Below are 19577 nucleotides of genomic sequence, written 5' to 3'. Positions count from 1 at the left end.
GTAGTTAAAGAAACTCAGATAAAGGACTAACCTTCATCTGAGCTTAAAACGATGAATATACTTTAGAAATATACAAAAGCACACAGAGTAAAAATAACATACTTATACATACCAATGATTATTTTTAAGCCAAGCAACTCTACATGTCATAAATGAATGAAAGATTGATGAATGAGTGACATTTTATTATCTACCATCTCTTTCAATTTCATTGACTATTGATTTGCCTTTGCACTTTTGCAGTTAATTTACACTTTATTTGTGGCAGCATTTGAGATAAAATGAATCCTGTGTTTGTTGTGTTGTGTGGTGATCTAAAAAAACAAAATACACTATAACGTTTAAATAATATAATACAATTATTTGTGAATACGTTATATCATCGTTATTGCGAAATATTCCGTATTGTTTTGTTATTAAAAATAGCGAGAATCAATCTTATTATAGTAATTTCTACTTCCTGTATGAAATGTTGCGTCTAAGAAGGTTTCTATTAATTAAATTCCTAAGCTGAGCTTAGATAATACGCATTATTCACAATGGATTCGAGCCCGGATTGGTTATACGAGATATTGCAAAATGTGCAACTTGAACAGTTCTATCTCCCGATTAGAGATCAGCTTCAGGTAAAAAATAATACAATAAATATCATCAGTGTACATTTTCTACTTTCTTAATTTCCAACAGCTGAATTGCGAATATAAGACAATTTAATCTATCGCTACAGTAGACAAATCAATAATAACTTTAAGAAAATAGATAAAGGATCGTAATATTGTCTTGGAAGAAATAAAATTCACTTTGTAAAATCATGCTTTATAGCTAAACTGATTGCCCAAAGTATGACTTGCCTTGATTAATGTTGAGCTATGACAGAGAACAAAATAAACCTAAAAAAAGCAGAGGAAGTACTTGGCAGCAGTTTAATAACTTGTTACACATGCATTGTAGCAGTAATATAAATAATATGCCTGCTTGCAAGTGCTTGAAGTGCTGGATCACATATTATTTGTAATTAGTGACACAAATTTTCCTACAAATGTAGCCAAAACCTTGCCTAACTTCAGTCAAACTTTGCTAGGAAGAATAAGATACAGAACAGTGCACTATTTAAGGACACAGATTTACACTTGTGTAAACATAGTGTTGCTTTTCAATTTACCTTAGAGTAAATTTGAAGCATATAACAAAAATGAACGTGCCATGGTGTGCAGACAGAACAAACTAACAACTTATTGCTTTTATTATATTCTTCTCCTCTTTTGCTTTTTTTGACTTTTAGGTGTGCCAAATTGCCAAATTTTGCCAATGTAACATTTTTATTATATTAAAGATAGATAGGTTTGGGTTATTAAGTTTCAATGTTCAATTGTTTTTAGATTACAAGATTAGCACATTTTGACTATGTCCATACTGAAGACCTTGAGAAAATTGGTATCAGTAAACCGGGTATTCGCAGGCTACAGGACACTGTTAGGAAAAAGAAGCTACAGTTGTGGAACAGAAAGTTCTGGAACAAATTGTTTGGTTCATCAAACACTGTTCCACGGGAAAAGGTTGAAATACCAAGGCCACAAGCTCTGACTGACTCTAGAACCACTAGTATTATATTAGAAAAAGATGTTGTGTAAGTATTTATTTGATTTAGATAATGATTTAGTTTTTAGTAATTGAAATATAACTTGCTTTAACAGTATACTGGGAATCTATCCTCCCCCCCCTCGAAAGTGAAGTTGAAGGCTTACCCACTGGGCTATCCCCGCTTATCGTTTGTTAACGATGCTTTAAATATATATATTTGTATAATTATAGACTTCTATTATCTAACTATTACCGGTCCCTTGTGACTCATATAAGTCAAAAATAGACATATTATGCTGCAGGCTTTTTTTAGAAAATTTAAAGGGGAACAACTTTGTCATACATGATTTTATCGAAACTTTAGCTGTTTATGCAGCGCACGCAGCGGAAGCCCTAAAAAGGAAAAAAAACCCTGATTTTAAAACAGTCTTTATTGGCCTTCCTCAATAAATGTGCTATCCACTACTGAAATCGGACCAGTAGTTCCTGAGATGATGATGATCATTGCGTTTCAAACAAACTCTTCAGCTTTATCTAACATATAAAATTCTCGCATTTTATTTTGTATAAGATTACATATAGCTCAATTTTTCAATTAAATTATTATAAAATCACTCAAACAATTATGATGCATTGAGAAAACCGAGCATGAAAGCGGTGATAGCCTGGTGGGTAGGACTTAGACTTATCTTTCAGGGGGCGGAGTTCGAATCCCAGCACAAACCTCTAACTTTTCTATGTTATGTGCGTCAAATATCATTTGCTTCAACGGTGAAGGAAAACATGTTCAGGAAACCTGGATGATTGAGAGTTCTCCATAACACTCTCAAAGGTGTGTGAAGTCCACCAATCCACACTGAAGACTAAGAAAACCAAATTAAAATCTGATTAATAAATATTAAATTGAAAATGTTTTCATTATATAACATTTTATCAAAGATTTTAATTTACATATGGCACTAAAAAAAACCTTTGTTGTACAGTATTTAGTGGATGCTTTAGTAAAATCTGTTAGGTATTTCTAATGATGAGCGTATCAAAAGTAATTAATATTTATTTTGGCAGGTTGCACGATGAATTAGGCAATGGATCCTTTGGAGTTGTTAAAAGGGGTGAATGGAAGGTGTCAGATCAAGTGATGGTACCAGTAGCTGTCAAGGTTTTGAAAGATGATGCATTTTCACAACCAGGTGTCTATGAAGACTTCCAGAGAGAGGTTGAGGCCATGCATAGCTTGAAACACCCTAACTTAATCAAGTTACATGGCGTTGTATTTTATCCATTAATGATGGTGTGTGAACTAGCACCTATGGGAGCATTATTGGATTACATAAGAGCACAAAATGGTAAAGTCTCATTGAATTATATTACCAAGTGGTCAGGACAAGTGGCAGCGGGCATGGCACATTTGGAGAAAAACAGATTTTTGCACAGAGATTTGGCTTGCAGGAATATACTGTTGACCAATTTGGAGTTGGTAAGTAATATTTTTTCTATTATAGGGTATTCAATCTATATATAGGGTATAGTTCATAGGCTATACAATATACAGTAACAGTTACAGTTAGTAGTAGAGTATTTAGTGACACAACAAGTCCAACAAAAAAAAAAAATTGAACAAACTTCAAACAAGTAGCTATTTTAGTGTCTTAGATTTTAAAATAACTGATTTTTAAATTCCGAAGCTCATAATGAAGCCTTATAGGATTACTTTGACGTCTATTTGACATTTGTTGTGTTTTGCTATTCAATTTTTTTCTGTACTTTTGTTTAATAAAAGCGTATTCATTTATTCATCATTAAGAAAAGATAACACGAATACATCCGATCTCAAGATTACGTATAAGATTGATTATTTCACAGAATTAAGAACATACAGAAGCCGAATACACGACTAATATTGAAACATCAAAAACCACTTCAATTTAGTAGTGTTTCTTGAACAGGCATTTAGATACTTCACTCCGTTTGCAGTTGACAGTAATTATTTTGCCTCTAATGTTCTTAACGATTACCGTTAAATGGGGAAAATTTCGTGAGCTAACAATATTACGCGGGTGTGAAGTGATCGCGGGGCTTTTTCACTGCTTTGGACACAATGCACTGCATCTAAAAGTAGTTGAATGGGGGTTCTGTGTGTTCTTAATTCTGTGGATTATTTGTTACTAATCTTGAGGATTCTTCTTCTTAGACCAGGACGCGTTTGGAACCCTCGTAGCTTAAGTTTTTAAGTTTACTAATATGGTTATCGCCATCATCTATCTCACTACCGTGTAATCATGTAATCCTACGTATCAAAAGTGCAACCTATGTCCCTACTTGAATAAATAAATTTTTGACTTTGACTTTGATTCATTTCTTTAAGGTAAAAATCGGTGATTTTGGGCTCATGCGTGCACTGCCCGACGCCGATGACTGCTACGTGATGAGCGAGCGGCGCAAAGTGCCGTTTCCATGGTGTGCGCCCGAATCCCTGAGGTCACGGCAATTCTCGCACGCCTCCGATGTGTGGATGTTCGCTGTAGCACTATGGGAGATGTATTCCTTTGGGGAGGAACCTTGGATGGGTATGTGATTTAATGTTATGGTGTAATTACAGGCGCATAGGCTTATTTATTTATTTATGAATATCCTTTGTATACTTACAGCTAGCCAAAACGTATACTAAGTCAGTTACAGATGTACATTACAAAAATATTAGTTCATTCGTCTGAATATAATTAAGGAACTTAGCTAAACTTATATTGAATATGTCAATTTGTTGGTGCTGAGCAATCATATTATTAAAAAACGAAAGCGCGCGAAATATTGGAGCATTACGAGTTCAAAATAGTGGGAATCTTTCCCGGCACTCGCACAGCTAACGAGCATTTTCTAAGTGTGTCTGGATTGTCAACCTTATTTAACCTTAACCTTAACATCTACGCCTCAAATTTATGGACACGGGGCGGCAAGTTTACGGACGTGCTCAATGCAGGCTGTGTGAAGTATTGCACTGTATATAGGCGACGGGTTTCCACTAACCAACAGGTCGGCCATTTACATAGTCCGTCAATTATTACTATAAAAAAAAAAAAAAAACTCACCGTTACGTCACGTCCCACTGCTGGGCATAGGCCTTCTCTCTGATAGGAGTAACGGTTTAAGAGCATAGACCCACCACTCGACTCCAATGCGGTTTGGCAGGCTTTGACGACTATTGTCACAAGCTAGTGATAATAACCGGGACCGATGACGTAACGTGCTCCCCGAGGCACACCGCCAATTTCCTAACTCCTGGCTGGCCGGGCTGCAGCTGAAAGTTCTTTAACAGAAATAACACTGTCTCTCTCTCTGGTCGAGTTGGTAAACTGTCTCCATCAGCTTCTGTTCGACGCCATTGTATCACAATACTTAATAATTTCTACCCGGAACTCGAACCCAAGACCTCGTGATCCGTAGTTAATCATTCTAACCATTAGATCAACAAGGCAATTATGATTATTATTAATATACGATGTCTCGTAGAAACCGATTAGTGGTTTGGGTTAATTGAACTGCAATACCTCTTAACAGGTTAGCCCGTTACCATTTTCGACTGCATCATCACTTGCCAACAGGTGAGATTGCAGTCATGGGCTAAATAGTAGTAAAATAAATAATACCCACTGCCCCGTTAAAGCGCACATAATTCCGAAAAATTTAACGTGTTTGCCGGAGATTTAACCCTGGGAATTTCCTGTTTTGTTTATTTTAACGTTAAAAATCACAAATTATCTCCTCGGAGTGTCTACCTACTCTACATTAGTTTCACGTTAAATATAACATATTTTTCGTTCCCTATCACGAACGACTGGTTTTGAGGAGAATTTAGCACTCGTTAGTTCTAGCTAGTGTCACTAAAATCGACAAAATAATACCTTTCGATCTTTAAACACAATATTCGAAATCCTTTAACTTGGGTCGGAAGTGGTTATCTAAAACTTCTTATCATTCTATTCAAATTCAAATTCAAAAGTGTTTTATTCATGCAGACCTTATCACAGACACTTATGAACCGTTCATACATTTAACGTTAACACTTATGTTACGTGATGATCTTGAGGATTTCATCTGGTAATTTGTTATAATATGATATACAATTACCCTGAAATGTATTACAAATTTTAAGCAGCCTAGTAAACTGAACTACAAGTTTATTTTTACTTCTAATATTGATATTGTTGCAGTCCAGTTTTTTTTGAAATTTTGTTATATTTTGACATACATAATTTTCTTCAGAAGGTTATCCCTAGAAGACATTTTTGAGGTTTTTTAAGTTTTTTATTATTGTCCTTTAATATGGACCATAGTTGCGCTATCTAGGGGTACTGAACGCTAAAAATAGAACACGGTAAAGTGAGAACTTCCGCCTTTTATTTGTAATTGTATGCATTTCGTTATATAAATAGAGTGTAATATGTAAAATTATTTTGATTATTATGAACCGGGGATAGCGCATTGGGTAGAAGCTGGACTTCACTTTTGTGGGAACGAGTTCGAATCCCAGCACGCACCTCTTAACTTTTCTAAGTACGCACACATACGTTTTAAGTAATTAAAATATCACATGTTTCAACGGTGAAGGAAAACATCGTGAAGAAACCTGCATGCCTGAGTGTACTATATAATGTTCTCACAGGGGGGCAATTGGAGTGCATAGAGGGTATGCACAGGGTATGCAGATGATATAAAATGAAGAAAGTCTCCAGTACGAGTTATAAATACTGAAGGGTAGGCTTTTTATAACTCTTACAATGCCTATCATAAAGTCTTTCATCACTCGTGTCGTACGCCACTGGGTGTGTGGAGTCCACCAAGCTGGACTACGGCTTTAACCCCTTCTCATTGTGGGAGACCCGTGCTCTGTAGTGGGCCGGTAATGTGTTGATGGGATGATGATGTGATGTAAAATTTCCTTCAGCAGTGATAGCCTAGTGGTTCGAACTTCGCCTTCGCTTTCGATGGGCGAAGTTCGAATCCCAGCACGCATATCTAACTTTTCTAAGCTATGTGCGTTTTAAGCAATTCAAATATCACCTGCTTTAAGGGTGAAGGAATACATCGTGAGAAAATCTGCATGCCTGAGAGTTCTCCAACCTGGAGTTAAGCTCCAACGATTTTAATGGTCGTTGGCGCAATCTTTTTTATTAGATAATCCGAAGACAAGTTTTTACAAGGTTCTATTTTAGGTGTCTTCCACTAAGAAAGGGTATAGATAAAATCTAAATCGAACCCTAAGTAACTACGTTTAACTACGGACCAGGATTTATTGGACAAATAAAATTCAAGTCTGGATCTGTTTACTCGTTCATTTTTCCGGGATAAAAATGCGTATGACGCACTCCGATCCATTAATAATCTTTATGCTAATAATCTGCGTCACGCATTTAAATGTTGATGTTGAAGCATGGATATGGTATTGTCTGACCTTGACATCACCGTACCTATCGCGACAGAATGGGAGCGCTAAATAGATTATGTATGGATAGCACATGAATGTTACATTATTGGTATTATGCAAATTGCATGTCGCCCGGGTGTGCCTTTGCATTTCTAATGAACCATTTTGTTGGTTCTTATCTGATAAGATAAATTTTAACTGTATATTGTATGTGTAGTTCCTTTTATGTACTTACCTACTTACTGGCTCGTGTCGCACGGTCGGGTGATGCGACGCGGTTGGTATAGTATATTTAAAGGTTGTATGGGAAAAACTACAGTACATATGAAGATGACTGAATGAGTGAATGAGTTGTTTGAATATAACTGCTATACAGTGTATAATGCATATACATACTCGTATGTGACAGGTCTATATGAATAATACATTTTTGAATTTGAAACGTTTGTCTTACGAGGCGACTAAGGGAATATAACTGAAAAAGAATAGCATAGGCGGTATGCCAGTTATAAATTGATAGACAGATAATTTCTTTATTGCACACAATTAATAGATAAAGATAATATATATTGAAAACAGAAATACAAGAAAAATAAAAATGCGCAAAGGCGGTCTTATCGCTTTAAGCTATCTCCTCAAGACACCCCTTAATGAAAGAAGAAAAGGATTTTGGAAACCGGATAGTGCAATATTTAAATCTCTAATCGGTTTCTATGCGACATCTTACCGGAATGCGAAATCGCTTAGCGGCATTTCATAACGATATAAATCAGAAATTATAAATTCCCCTGCCTGGAATCGAATCCAGACCCCAGCTTAAAACCACAGCTCACCGCTGCGCCAGGTAGGTCGTCAAAATAATTAATGTTACCATTTATATATATTATCCAGGTTTGAACGGCTCAGAGATCCTCCGGCTAGTTATGCGTGAAGGACAACGCCTGTCAGCGCCGACCGCGTGCCCACCCGACGTGTATATGCTTATGATGCAGTGCTGGGATTTGAATCCAAAGGAGAGGCCGTCCTTCGCTGGTATCCAGCGGTTTATGGAAACCAATAAGTGTGATACTGCACAGGCTAATCTAAGGTAAAATGAATTATCTGTATGCATATGCTGTGACACAATTTCAATCCAAAGGAGAGGCCGTCCTTCGCTGGTATCCAGCGTTTTATGGAAACCAATAAGTGTGATACTGCAAGGCTAATCTAAGGTAAGATGAATTATCTGTATGCATATGCTGTGACACAATTTCAATCCAAAGGAGAGGCCGTCCTTCGCTGGTATCCAGCGGTTTATGGAAACCAATAAGTGTGATACTGCACAGGCTAATCTAAGGTAAAATGAATTATCTGTATGCATATGCTGTGACACAATTTCAATCCAAAGGAGAGGCCGTCCTTCGCTGGTATCCAGCGGTTTATGGAAACCAATAAGTGTGATACTGCACAGGCTAATCTAAGGTAAAATGAATTATCTGTATGCATATGCTGTGACACAATTTCTGATAATATTCACCACCTGACATGCTAACTAAGCTAAATTATCAAAATCCCTTGTTTTAGCTATAGACGTCACGGAGAGATGACGATAGAAGCGGGGGACACGATTGTGTGCATCGACAAACGGCTTGAACTCCACTGGTGGAAAGGGCAGAACCAAAGGACTCTGGAAGTTGGTCTTTTCCCCAGGTAATTCACGTTCCGTTAGTAACATAGTCTGTAATTTTTTATGTTATTTAATAATTTACGCACACACATACAAGGCAATTAATAATTATAATAATAAAAATTAAATGTCAATTAAAAATAATTAATGTTAATTTTTTTTTTGTTTCTTATAAATTTTTAATAGTGTTTTTTTTAATTTTTGCAAGCATTGTTAAAAATTAAAAAAATAAAATAAATGAAAATCAATAAATGATAGAATTCAAAAATTAAATGAATAATTATTTAAAAATTAGTGAGGTTGCGTAAATTATTAACCTTAACCTTATCTTCATCATTTTCAACCGATCGGCCCATTACTGGGCCTTGGATCTTCTCTCGGAATGAAAAGGGTGTAGGCCGTTGTCCACCTCGCTGGTCAAGAACTGATTGGTATGCTTCGCATCGAAGCATGCAGATTTCCTCACCATGTTTTCCTTCACCGTCACAAAAGATAGATGAGAAACCAAGATATTTAATAGCTTATCTCTGAAATGTACGGCGTTGTGTGTCGGGTATCAAACTTGTGCCATCTAAACAAAAGCTGAAGTTTTAGCACGAGGCGGACACCGTTTTTATGAAACCTTTAAAACAAAACTGAAATATTTTATACTTGAAATTATCATTTTTATCAATCGAGTGTCATTGGTACTGTTTATAGATGGGAATTCATCTTTACCCAAATTCAGGTTACGTAAATTTTTTTTTTATTAAACTACAAGTTAGCCCTTGATTGCAATCTCACTTAGTAGTAAGTGATGATGCAGTCTAAGATGACAGCGGGCTAACCTGCTAAGGAGTTTAGTGATCATGTCCCATATCTATGCGAGATCGCACTGAGAACACTAAATAGACTAGCGGCATGTCTTTGACTCCCACCAGACGTGAGAAAATTCAGAAATTATAAACTCCCAAATTGGCCCTGCCGGGAAGCGAACCTGGGACCACCTATCTTAATTTAAACCTCGTTAGCACAACGCTCACCGTTGTGCTAACGAGGTCGTCAATGAATAGTTTATATGAAAACATGAGATTTTCATAATTATGTCTATATCGGTAGAGTGGTTATAGCCCAGTAGGTAGGAATTCGACTTCACTTTCGCGGGGCCGAGTTCGAATCCCACCACCTCTCACTTTTCTGAGTTATGTGCGTTTCAAGCTATTAAAATATAACTAGCTTCAACACTGAAGTGAAAAATCGTGAGGAAACCTGCATGCCTGAGAGTGCTTCATAATGTTCTCAAAGGTGTGCGGAGTCTACCAATCCGCATTGAGCCAGTGGGGTGGACAACGGCCTTAACCCCTTCTCATTGTAGGACACCCGCGCCCTTTAGTGGTAATGGGTTATTATGATGAGTTCATATCGATACTCAATCCAGATGTTCGTATTGTAGATATTCGTATGTATGTACCAAATAGTGTATCCCACCTATTCGTTTTCTTTTAAGTTTTCCTAATCCTAAGGTTGCCTGCCTGCCTAAATAAGAAGGAGTGGAGCTTTTTGTGTCAGCTACGGGGAAGTACTGTCGCCATTCTTAGTTTTTGCCGCTAAGCAGAATTGGTACGTAATTGTTGCCATGCTGTGTTCCGGTCTGAAGGGCGAGGTTGCCGGTGTAATAACAGCCATATAAGGCTTAACACCTACGGCTCAGGTTGGTGTTTACAGGGCGACTCATTGCAGAACTTGGTCCTTGCATGCCCTGTGAAGTCTTGCTTCATTTTAGGCGATGATTTTCTACAAACCATTAGGTGAGCCATTCGTTTTAAAACTAATCTGTTTTAAAAAGTGAAGCTTTTAGAATAATGATCCTTAAGTAACGATTCGTTTCGTTATTTAGAACCCTGGTGACAATGGTGAAGAGCAAGAAAGGTGCAGAAGTGACGAAGAAATCTCAAGCGGATTCACCCATACGAAGAGGTAATATTGTCTTATACAACGTGTTAACGAATTACGAAATATTGTTGAAGGGCGCATAAGTATATTTCATAAGGAATCACCCTGTGAAAATAATAAAGCAAAATGAGCAAATTTATTTTTCCATACAAACTCATTCAAAACAGTGTTTACTTTTGACAACCCTATTGAAAATACAAGACCGACACGTGCATAGTACCTACGCTACGCGACGCGTACCTACCTAAGAAAGTGACCGGAGTCCCTTGATTTAAATTTTGCAGGTGATGTTAGGGCTGTATCTGATGTATTTTATCGGATTTTTTGACGGCCGACTGGCGCAGTGGGCAGCGACCCTGCTTTCTGAGGCCAAGGCCGTGGGTTCGTTTTCCACAACTGGAAAATGTTTGTGTGATGAGCATAAGTGTTTTTCAGTGTCTGGGTGTTTCTATGTATTTTCTAAGTATTTATGTATATATAATTCATAAAAATATTCATCAGTCATCTTTAGTACCCATAACACAAGCTACGTTTACTTTGGGGCTAAGTGGCGATGTGTGTATTGTCGTAGTATATTTATTTCAGTAGAAACTATGGCAGTGGTATACTCAAAAACTATTAGCGTTTCGGTTTCACAGATAATTGTAAGAGACAGTAAATAATATACCTCTAAAGCACATAAAGTAATAGTTCGGTTTTCATTTACACGTTGTATCAATAAGTTAAGTTTTGTTACAGTACAAACTCCTAAGATCAATGCTAAAATCCTGCGATATTTTTATGAAAACAAAAAGAAATCACATACATCATAGTGAAATTTAAATGCGCATAATATTAATAAATAAATAAACAAAAAAATAAATATACTACGACAATACACACACCGCCATCTAACCCCAAAGTAAGCCTAGCTTGTGGTATGTGGGTGCTAAGATGACGGATGAATTTTTTTTTAATGAATTATATACATAAAAACTTATAAAATACATATAAATAGCCAGTCACTGAAAAACATTCCTGTTCATCACACATACATTTTCCAGTTGTGAAAATCGAACCCACGGCTTTTGACTCAGAAAGCAGGGCCGCTGTCCACTGCGCCAATTGGCCGTCATAAACTATTTTATTATATTGAAAATTTAAACGCTTCATACTCGTAAGTGCCTGAGATAGGCCTACATTAATAATGAAATTTAGAATTTGAATTTGAACATTTAAAGTATTCAACACCATTTAATATTGCGTCGCAGTACAACTCATAGCATTGAAAATTGCTAATCTATGACTAAATGGGTTTTATCACGACTGTGACTGATCCGATATATAATATATATAGCATATCTCCGCGACTTCTGTCACGTTAACGCGTTTACCGTGAAATACTAAAAAAACCTTATCATCCGACTTAATAAAAGGAGGAATTCAACTGTTTATGTTTTTGTATATCTTGTTACACGATTACTCTGCTAATTATAAACCGATTATGATGATTATCTTTTTGGTTGGTAGGTATGTCATACCTCAGAGGTGGGACCAACTCTTAATTGTCCCACCTTTTGGAGGGATTTTGAAGAAATCGAGAGAAATCTTTAAATATTGTAGGCACACCGGTAGCGATTTTCAGTATTTTAAAATTATTTTGTTTCGAAAGGCAAAATTTATCAAGTTAAACAAGTAATGCATTTTTTTTAAATACAAAGTAGCTTTTGGCGCCTTTGAGACTAGCTCTATTTGAATAATATATCGCAGAGCCTTTATCAAAATTACGACAAACAATCAAAAAACATGATAAGTATTCTACTAAACTATATAGGTATGTAAGGTTCTACAATACAACTCCGGCGAACAACTCGCACCTATCTTTGCCTAGTACATTATTTGTACTTATTGCTATATTGTTATCACTATATATTCGTCAATCAATATTCATATTGTGTATATCGTTGAGTACTTGTACATTGTCGACTTTCGTGGCGCAGTGGTGAGCGCTATGGTCTGTAGGTCCCGGCTTCGATCCCAGTCAGGAGCAATTTGGGAATTTGAAATTTCTCTGGTCTGGTCTGGTGGAAAGCTTCGTTAATCGCCTGTTACTTATCTGCACTATTTGTACGGTAAGCTAAGGTACAAATAGTCTTTGTCCTATATTTCTTTTGGTCTCATATTCTTTGTTACATTTTGTAGCAGGAGAGTCTTTTGTGACAGAGCTCGTCCGGGGAAGTACTACCGGCTTTCTTATTTCTGCATAATTACAGGCACATGAGGTTTACCACCTACGCTACGGTTGATGGATACAGGGTGGCACGTTTATTGACGAGTTCCTTGCATGCCATGCCCTGCGAAATTTTGCTCTGTTTCGAATCGATGGTTTTTCACATACCGTCAGATGAGCCAAAAAAAAAATCATTCCTAAAAATCCCCTCTTAAATTATTTTCTTAATGCGCCAAAATAAGTAGGTAAAGGTATAGCAATTAAAAAAAAAAGTACAAAAAAACACATTCTGAGTAGATATAGAACGTATAACGCAATTAGGAAATTCTGTTGACGGGTGTATACGTATATTATATAAGGAAACATCCAAAGAAAATTCAATCGAAAGAAGTAGTATTTATTTTTCCATACAAACTAAACCAAAAAAAATCCAAGTTTTTACTCATGACGACAACTCTATTGAATATAAAAGACACGTTCATAGTACCTACGCTACGCGACACGTACCCAATAAAGTGACAAGAGTCACTTGATTTTATTTTTGCATGGGATGTTCAACTCAAAAACTATTAGCGTCTCGGTTCACAGATAATTGTAAGAGACAGTAAATAATATACCTCTAAAGCCTCTGAAGTATTATTTAGGTTTTCATTTAAACGTCGCATACACAGTTTAAATATAGCACATGACATTAACGCTCAATGCGCCTAAAGAAGTTTCAACTTCAAAAATGTTATACAGCCTCAATTCAACCAACGAATGGCGTCCAAGAAGACCCAGAAGTGATCCTGAGGAAGCGTCGAACGATCGAGTCGACTCAACCGCCGAGCACCCGAGCTGGTAACACTGCCAGCAAGCATTTCAACTACAACAAGCTCATAAATGATCGAACGCTGAACGTTGGCGACCGAATGTCCAGATCTGTTAGGGATCATCACTCGAAGAGCTTGAATCAAGGTAAGGATTATTATTTGCTTTTATCTTTTCATTTTTCTTTTCTATTTAGCTCTTCAAAAATATCTTCAGAACCGTTTGTTTTACCCTATAACAGTCCACATCATCACTTGAAGAGCTTGAATCAAGGTAAGGATTATTTGCTGTTATCTTTTCATTATTCTTTTCTATTTAGCTCTCCAAAAATATCTTCAGAGCTAAATAGAAAAGAATAATGAAAAGATAACAGCAAATAATCCTTACCTTGATTCAAGCTCTTCAAAAATATCTTCATAACCGTTTGTTTTACCCTATAACAGTCCACATCATCACTTGAAGAGCTTGAATCAAGGTAAGGATTATTTGCTGTTATCTTTTCATTATTCTTTTCTATTTAGCTCTCCAAAAATATCTTCAGAACCGTTTGTTTTACCCTATAACAGTCCACATCATCACTCGAAGATCTTGAATCAAGGTAAGGATTATTTGCTGTTATCTTTTCATTATTCTTTTCTATTTAGCTCTCCAAAAATATCTTCAGAGCTAAATAGAAAAGAATAATGAAAAGATAACAGCAAATAATCCTTACCTTGATTCAAGCTCTTCAAAAATATCTTCAGAACCGTTTGTTTTACCCTATAACAGTCCACATCATCACTCGAAGAGCTTGAATCAAGGTAAGGATTATTTGCTGTTATCTTTTCATTATTCTTTTCTATTTAGCTCTCCAAAAATATCTTCAGAACCGTTTGTTTTACCCTATAACAGTCCACATCATCACTCGAAGATCTTGAATCAAGGTAAGGATTATTTGCTGTTATCTTTTCATTATTCTTTTCTATTTAGCTCTCCAAAAATATCTTCAGAGCTAAATAGAAAAGAATAATGAAAAGATAACAGCAAATAATCCTTACCTTGATTCAAGCTCTTCAAAAATATCTTCAGAACCGTTTGTTTTACCCTATAACAGTCCACATCATCACTCGAAGAGCTTGAATCAAGGTAAGGATTATTTGCTGTTATCTTTTCATTATTCTTTTCTATTTAGCTCTCCAAAAATATCTTCAGAGCTAAATAGAAAAGAATAATGAAAAGATAACAGCAAATAATCCTTACCTTGATTCAAGCTCTTCAAAAATATCTTCAGAACCGTTTGTTTTACCCTATAACTGTTATCTTTTCATTATTCTTTTCTATTTAGCTCTTCAAAAATATCTTCAGAACCGTTTGTTTTTCAAGGTCCTTTAATACCCTATAACAGTTTAAAGCTGGACTAAAAAATGTTTTGCGGACACTTCCCGGCTCCTCTCGGTAAATTCTGCCTTCCACACCGGTAGTAAAATCACCTTTTTTTTTTATTCCTGTACAAGTTAGTCCTTGATTGCAGTCCAAGATGGTAGCAGGCTAACCTGTTTGGCAGTATGGTAGTCATACCCCTAATTGGTCAATACGGGACATCGCACCGGAAAACTAAATCGCTTAGCGGGACGTCTTTATCGGTAGGATGGTAACTAGCCACGGTCAAATCCTCCCTAGACCAGACCAGAGGAGATTCAGAAATTATAATTTCCCAAATAGAAGCGGTGATAGCGCATTAGGTAGGAGCTCGACTTTACTTTTACGCATTTACCTTGACGGCCGATTGGCGCAGTTTTCAGCCAACCTGCTTTCTGAGCCCAAGGCCGTGCCGTTAATTATTTAATTTTCTTTTCTCTAATTTTGTATTTTTAAATGTGTCATGTTTGGGCTTTGCCTGAAATAAAGAGAGATTATTATTATTATAATATTAGAAAGAATGGTTTTTGTGTCGTGTGGTAACGGTAGATCGGAATACAGACACCGTTGATCTTCTTCCCGAAGGTGACGTACGAGGCGACTAAGGGAAAATAGCGAAGAATCTACTTCGGTCTGCCCAGCGTGGTCATTATGGCCAAAACTTCCCGTAGGCCTCTAGCCTTTAGTCCAGTTATATGCTTTTTATAATAGGACTGTTGAACATTGCAGTGAAAGAAGATTTGCTGATCGACATAGACTTACCGCCGTGTACGATGAAAACAGCGCCGACTACGAAACCAGCCAATCAGAACATCTCAATCCTAGACGAGCCAATAGACGTGCCTGAATTAGGTAATACGTTTGTTTAAATTTTGTGTTCTTGTGATATCGTCGTCTAATGAAAAACTCATGATTATAGGCAATATACGACATTTTTTATATGACATGTCAGGAGAGCAACTTGTAATTTTGGCTTATTACAAACAAACAAAATATTTCCTCTTTTTAAATATTAGTATAGATATAGAGGATAAAAAACGTTTGCAATCTTATTTATCCATCAATCCATCCATGTACGCTGTCTCACTGCCCAGTCATCCAGAAATATTATGTTCTACAAAAATACCAGTATTTATTTAATATAAAACAAAGTCCGCAATACGACATACTTATCACTTATAAATAAGCCACAATAACGCATTTTATGTCTAAAAAAAGAAATTGAAATGTAATATTTAATATCGTGTAAAGACATAAAATTATTAATCCTTACAAAAAGGAGTCAGTTTGTTCTCAAGACAATCCTATGCAAATAAACCCTTTGCCCTCGATATGCTATTTGGTCGCATAGTTCAGTTAGTAATAAAAATTAACATAACGAGACGTAAAGGAGGGGTTTACAACTATAAGTAAATTATCCGCATGGCCAATGTTATATTACGTTAGTATCTTTATTTAACGCGAATGAAACCACAGGAAACAGAAATCGATCTGAAAAGTTGACGATCAAAAAATCTAGCTAGGATTCATTTTTAGAAAATGTCGTTTTATCCGTGTTTTTAGGCAATTTAAAACTTCTAGAATATCATTAGAATACGAAGTCAAATTTCGCCACCACCTACAAGGTTATAAAAGAATAGCTCAGGTGGACAATCAGGCGGTCCCGAAACCAGAAGAACCCGTTTCGAGGCTCGATGATTACTTTATCGCCCTTTTTTCAAGAAACTGTTCGAGTAAAGACTGTTATTTTTTTCCGCCTTTTTTTTTGAAAAATACCCATCCGATCCGAATCCGGGTACTAAGAATAATATATGCTAGTACACACACAGCCTTTCGTTCTTTAAGTATGCGACAAAAATGCCTTGCTGTAAAAAGCTTATTTTCAAAGCATATATTGTAACTTAAATAACAGTTCCATTTCCTACAAGTTAAATATATGAAATTATACTTTGTTATTCACAGGAACAGAATCTCAGTGGGGCCAGCAAAGCATAGAAAGCTTACCAACATATAGTACGGAAATAAACACTCGAATATGCCCGAATCTCTATGGTGCCAAATCTTTGGACGGACTCAACAGGACAAACTCTCTCACATATTCGGCTCAATCTGTCGGATTTGATGAGCCACAGCCACCAGTAGTTAAAAATAAAAAAGCACAACGTCCCGTACCTGAAAACTATTACTTAGAATTAGCAAATGCATTTGATGTCGAACAGGCAAGCAACTCGAATAGCGATTCACCAGCAGCAACTAAAATAGAAACTAATGTATACAATAACGCGACCCCTAGTATTAGTACGAATTCAGTAAACCAAACGCCATACGGAACACTCTCGAATGACACATACTCAAATAGTGCTCTCTCGACTAATCTCAACGAATCTAGCGTAGTGAAACCCCTAGAACAAATGTCTCTAGATGACAGAATTTCGGAATCCCTAAATCTCAGATCGAAGAATACGAATGCTAATGATATATACGCGAATAGAACTCACGATAATGCACCATCTAGCTCGATATATAGTAATACACAAAATATGAGCAACGAAAGCGACATGCCTTTGTACAGTAATTTTGATATCAACCCAAATCAACAGCAATTCATATTAGAGACAAAGGATTACTACACAAAGTTCTCGACACCGTCCGGCAGTCAGACGAACTACGAAAAGAACATATACGTGCCACAATACGAGGAAGAGGGTGAGAAGTTGAAGAACTTCAGTGAATCTCTGGAGAATTCGAAGAACTACTCGGCTTTTAAGTATCAGAATGTCGATTACCCTTACGGTTATTCTAGTGACTATGGGGCGTCGACGTCACGTGCTTTGTATGATGAGGTGAACGACACAGCTAGTAATATTTACAGTGAGATCGGTGATCCGCGAAGTGACATTAATTCCAGTGCGAATTATTCTAGCACGTGTTTGTATGACGAAGTGTATGAACCAGTGCCGAGGCCGCATAGACCGGCGCCCCCTTGCCCTTATAAGCCCAAGTAAATGTATAAATATTGCTTACATTTGCATGTTACGTCACGTACCACGATCCATGCAACTGAGTCGAAATATCGACAAATCCAAAATATTATCGTGGTATGTACCGGTTGAACTATATTTAAGAAATGTTGATTAATTACGAAAATCTTAGTTTAAAATCTTTAATTTGTATGTTATTTAAAAAATGTAGATACATATTTTAGATACACAATCGACGCTTTGCTTTGATAGTGGTACTAGTTAAATGGTGTTATATTTTTTAGGATTCCGTACCCAAAGGGTAAAAGGGGCCTATTACTAAGCCTCCGTCCGTCTGTCTGTCTGTCTTTCTACGCGTCTGTCACTAGGCTGTATCACATCAACCGTGATATTAAAACAGTTGAAATTTTCACGTTTTCACGGATTATGTATTTCTTTGGCCGCTATAACAACAAATACTAAAAAATATAAATTATATATAGTTATATAAGGGGTTCCTATACAATAGACACACACAATTAAATCATCTTACTCACATCCTGGGGTAGCTGGAAGAGATCTCTTATAGAGATAAGCTTTCCTTTGTACACTTCATGTATCTTATGTTCACAATCACAATTTATGGTACATAAATAATAAATAAATAAATAAATAAATAGACATGATTTTTTTGACTACTGCAATCAGAAGGTTTTCTAGAGAAACTTCACTGCCATTGTTATAGTAAATTTTTAGTCACCACCACTATTTACGTAGCATTGAAGGCCGCCTTGTTGGATAGACCGAATTTTTGACCTACCATGCTGCTTTGATATGCAATGAGGTTTACTTCAACGAGAACGATTGCTTGGAATGATTTTCTTATAATTCCAGACTTGTGCCAAACTTTTACCTACCTAAATGGTTCATGGCCCGACACGGGTATCTAACCCAATACCTCGAAATCCTTAGTTGAACATATTCAATAGAACGACGACGCAGTTTTGAGTCTAACAAAATTTAAATTCAGCTTTTTAGTTGTGCCGCTATCAAAGAGTTTTCGAATCCACATATATCTCGCTATTGAGGCCGGACTAGACTAAATTTTTCGCCACTGTCCTGTGATTCCAGTATATCTATATGTATTTTTAGTTTTAACTAGTTTATGCGACTGTAATGGGCATCTAGCAGAAGATATGCAGATACTGCATTTTTAATGAAGATGTATCGATTCAAAAATGTATTTTTTTTTTAAATTTAACATATCATTATAACCATATTTTTAAAGTTTCAAAACTCTGATCTCATCTCAAAGAAAGGTGTCCTACTACCAGTACTACAGTTCTTTCGTTGAAGCATAGTGAGGATACTGTATGGTCGCCATTTATTATCTTGAACAATAAAAAAGTTGCGCAAGTATTTGGCTGGCCGTACACAGTCAATATTATTGGCATTATAAATATTGATTCTATATATCTTCAATATGCAGAATATTGTCAATAATATTGACGTGTGTACGGATTGAATTTGTTGTGTATATACGTCACCCATGCTTTTTGTTAGAAATAGGTTCACGAATGGAATGAGATCATGAGGATA

The 19577-nt window shown here is 36.3% G+C and overlaps 1 protein-coding gene across 1 annotated transcript; it reads left to right on the top strand.

The window, feature by feature from the left end:
* The first annotated feature begins 245 nt into the window (after positions 1-245).
* LOC120624642 (ack-related non-receptor tyrosine kinase) lies at positions 246-18136 on the top strand. The gene is made up of 10 exons (XM_039891300.1): positions 246-626; positions 1380-1627; positions 2647-3058; positions 3947-4148; positions 7895-8090; positions 8567-8692; positions 10546-10625; positions 13552-13767; positions 15748-15870; positions 16981-18136. The coding sequence occupies exons 1-10, from the start codon at positions 540-542 to the stop codon at positions 18021-18023; spliced, it is 2733 nt and encodes a 910-aa protein (XP_039747234.1). The 5' UTR covers positions 246-539; the 3' UTR covers positions 18024-18136.
* The last annotated feature ends 1441 nt before the right edge of the window (positions 18137-19577 follow it).

Source organism: Pararge aegeria, chromosome 6 (genome assembly GCF_905163445.1).
Source record: "Pararge aegeria chromosome 6, ilParAegt1.1, whole genome shotgun sequence".
Classification (NCBI taxonomy): domain Eukaryota; kingdom Metazoa; phylum Arthropoda; class Insecta; order Lepidoptera; family Nymphalidae; genus Pararge; species Pararge aegeria.
This window is presented reverse-complemented; position numbering and strand designations above follow the sequence as displayed.

Excerpts from the sequence above, each read along its gene's own strand:
- LOC120624642 (XM_039891300.1), top strand. The coding sequence starts at position 540 with ATGGATTCGAGCCCGGATTGGTTATACGAGATATTGCAAAATGTGCAA. Across the intron at positions 627-1,379 it reads CGATTAGAGATCAGCTTCAG|ATTACAAGATTAGCACATTT; the intron begins GTAAAAAATAAT and ends AATTGTTTTTAG. Across the intron at positions 8,693-10,545 it reads GAAGTTGGTCTTTTCCCCAG|AACCCTGGTGACAATGGTGA; the intron begins GTAATTCACGTT and ends TTCGTTATTTAG.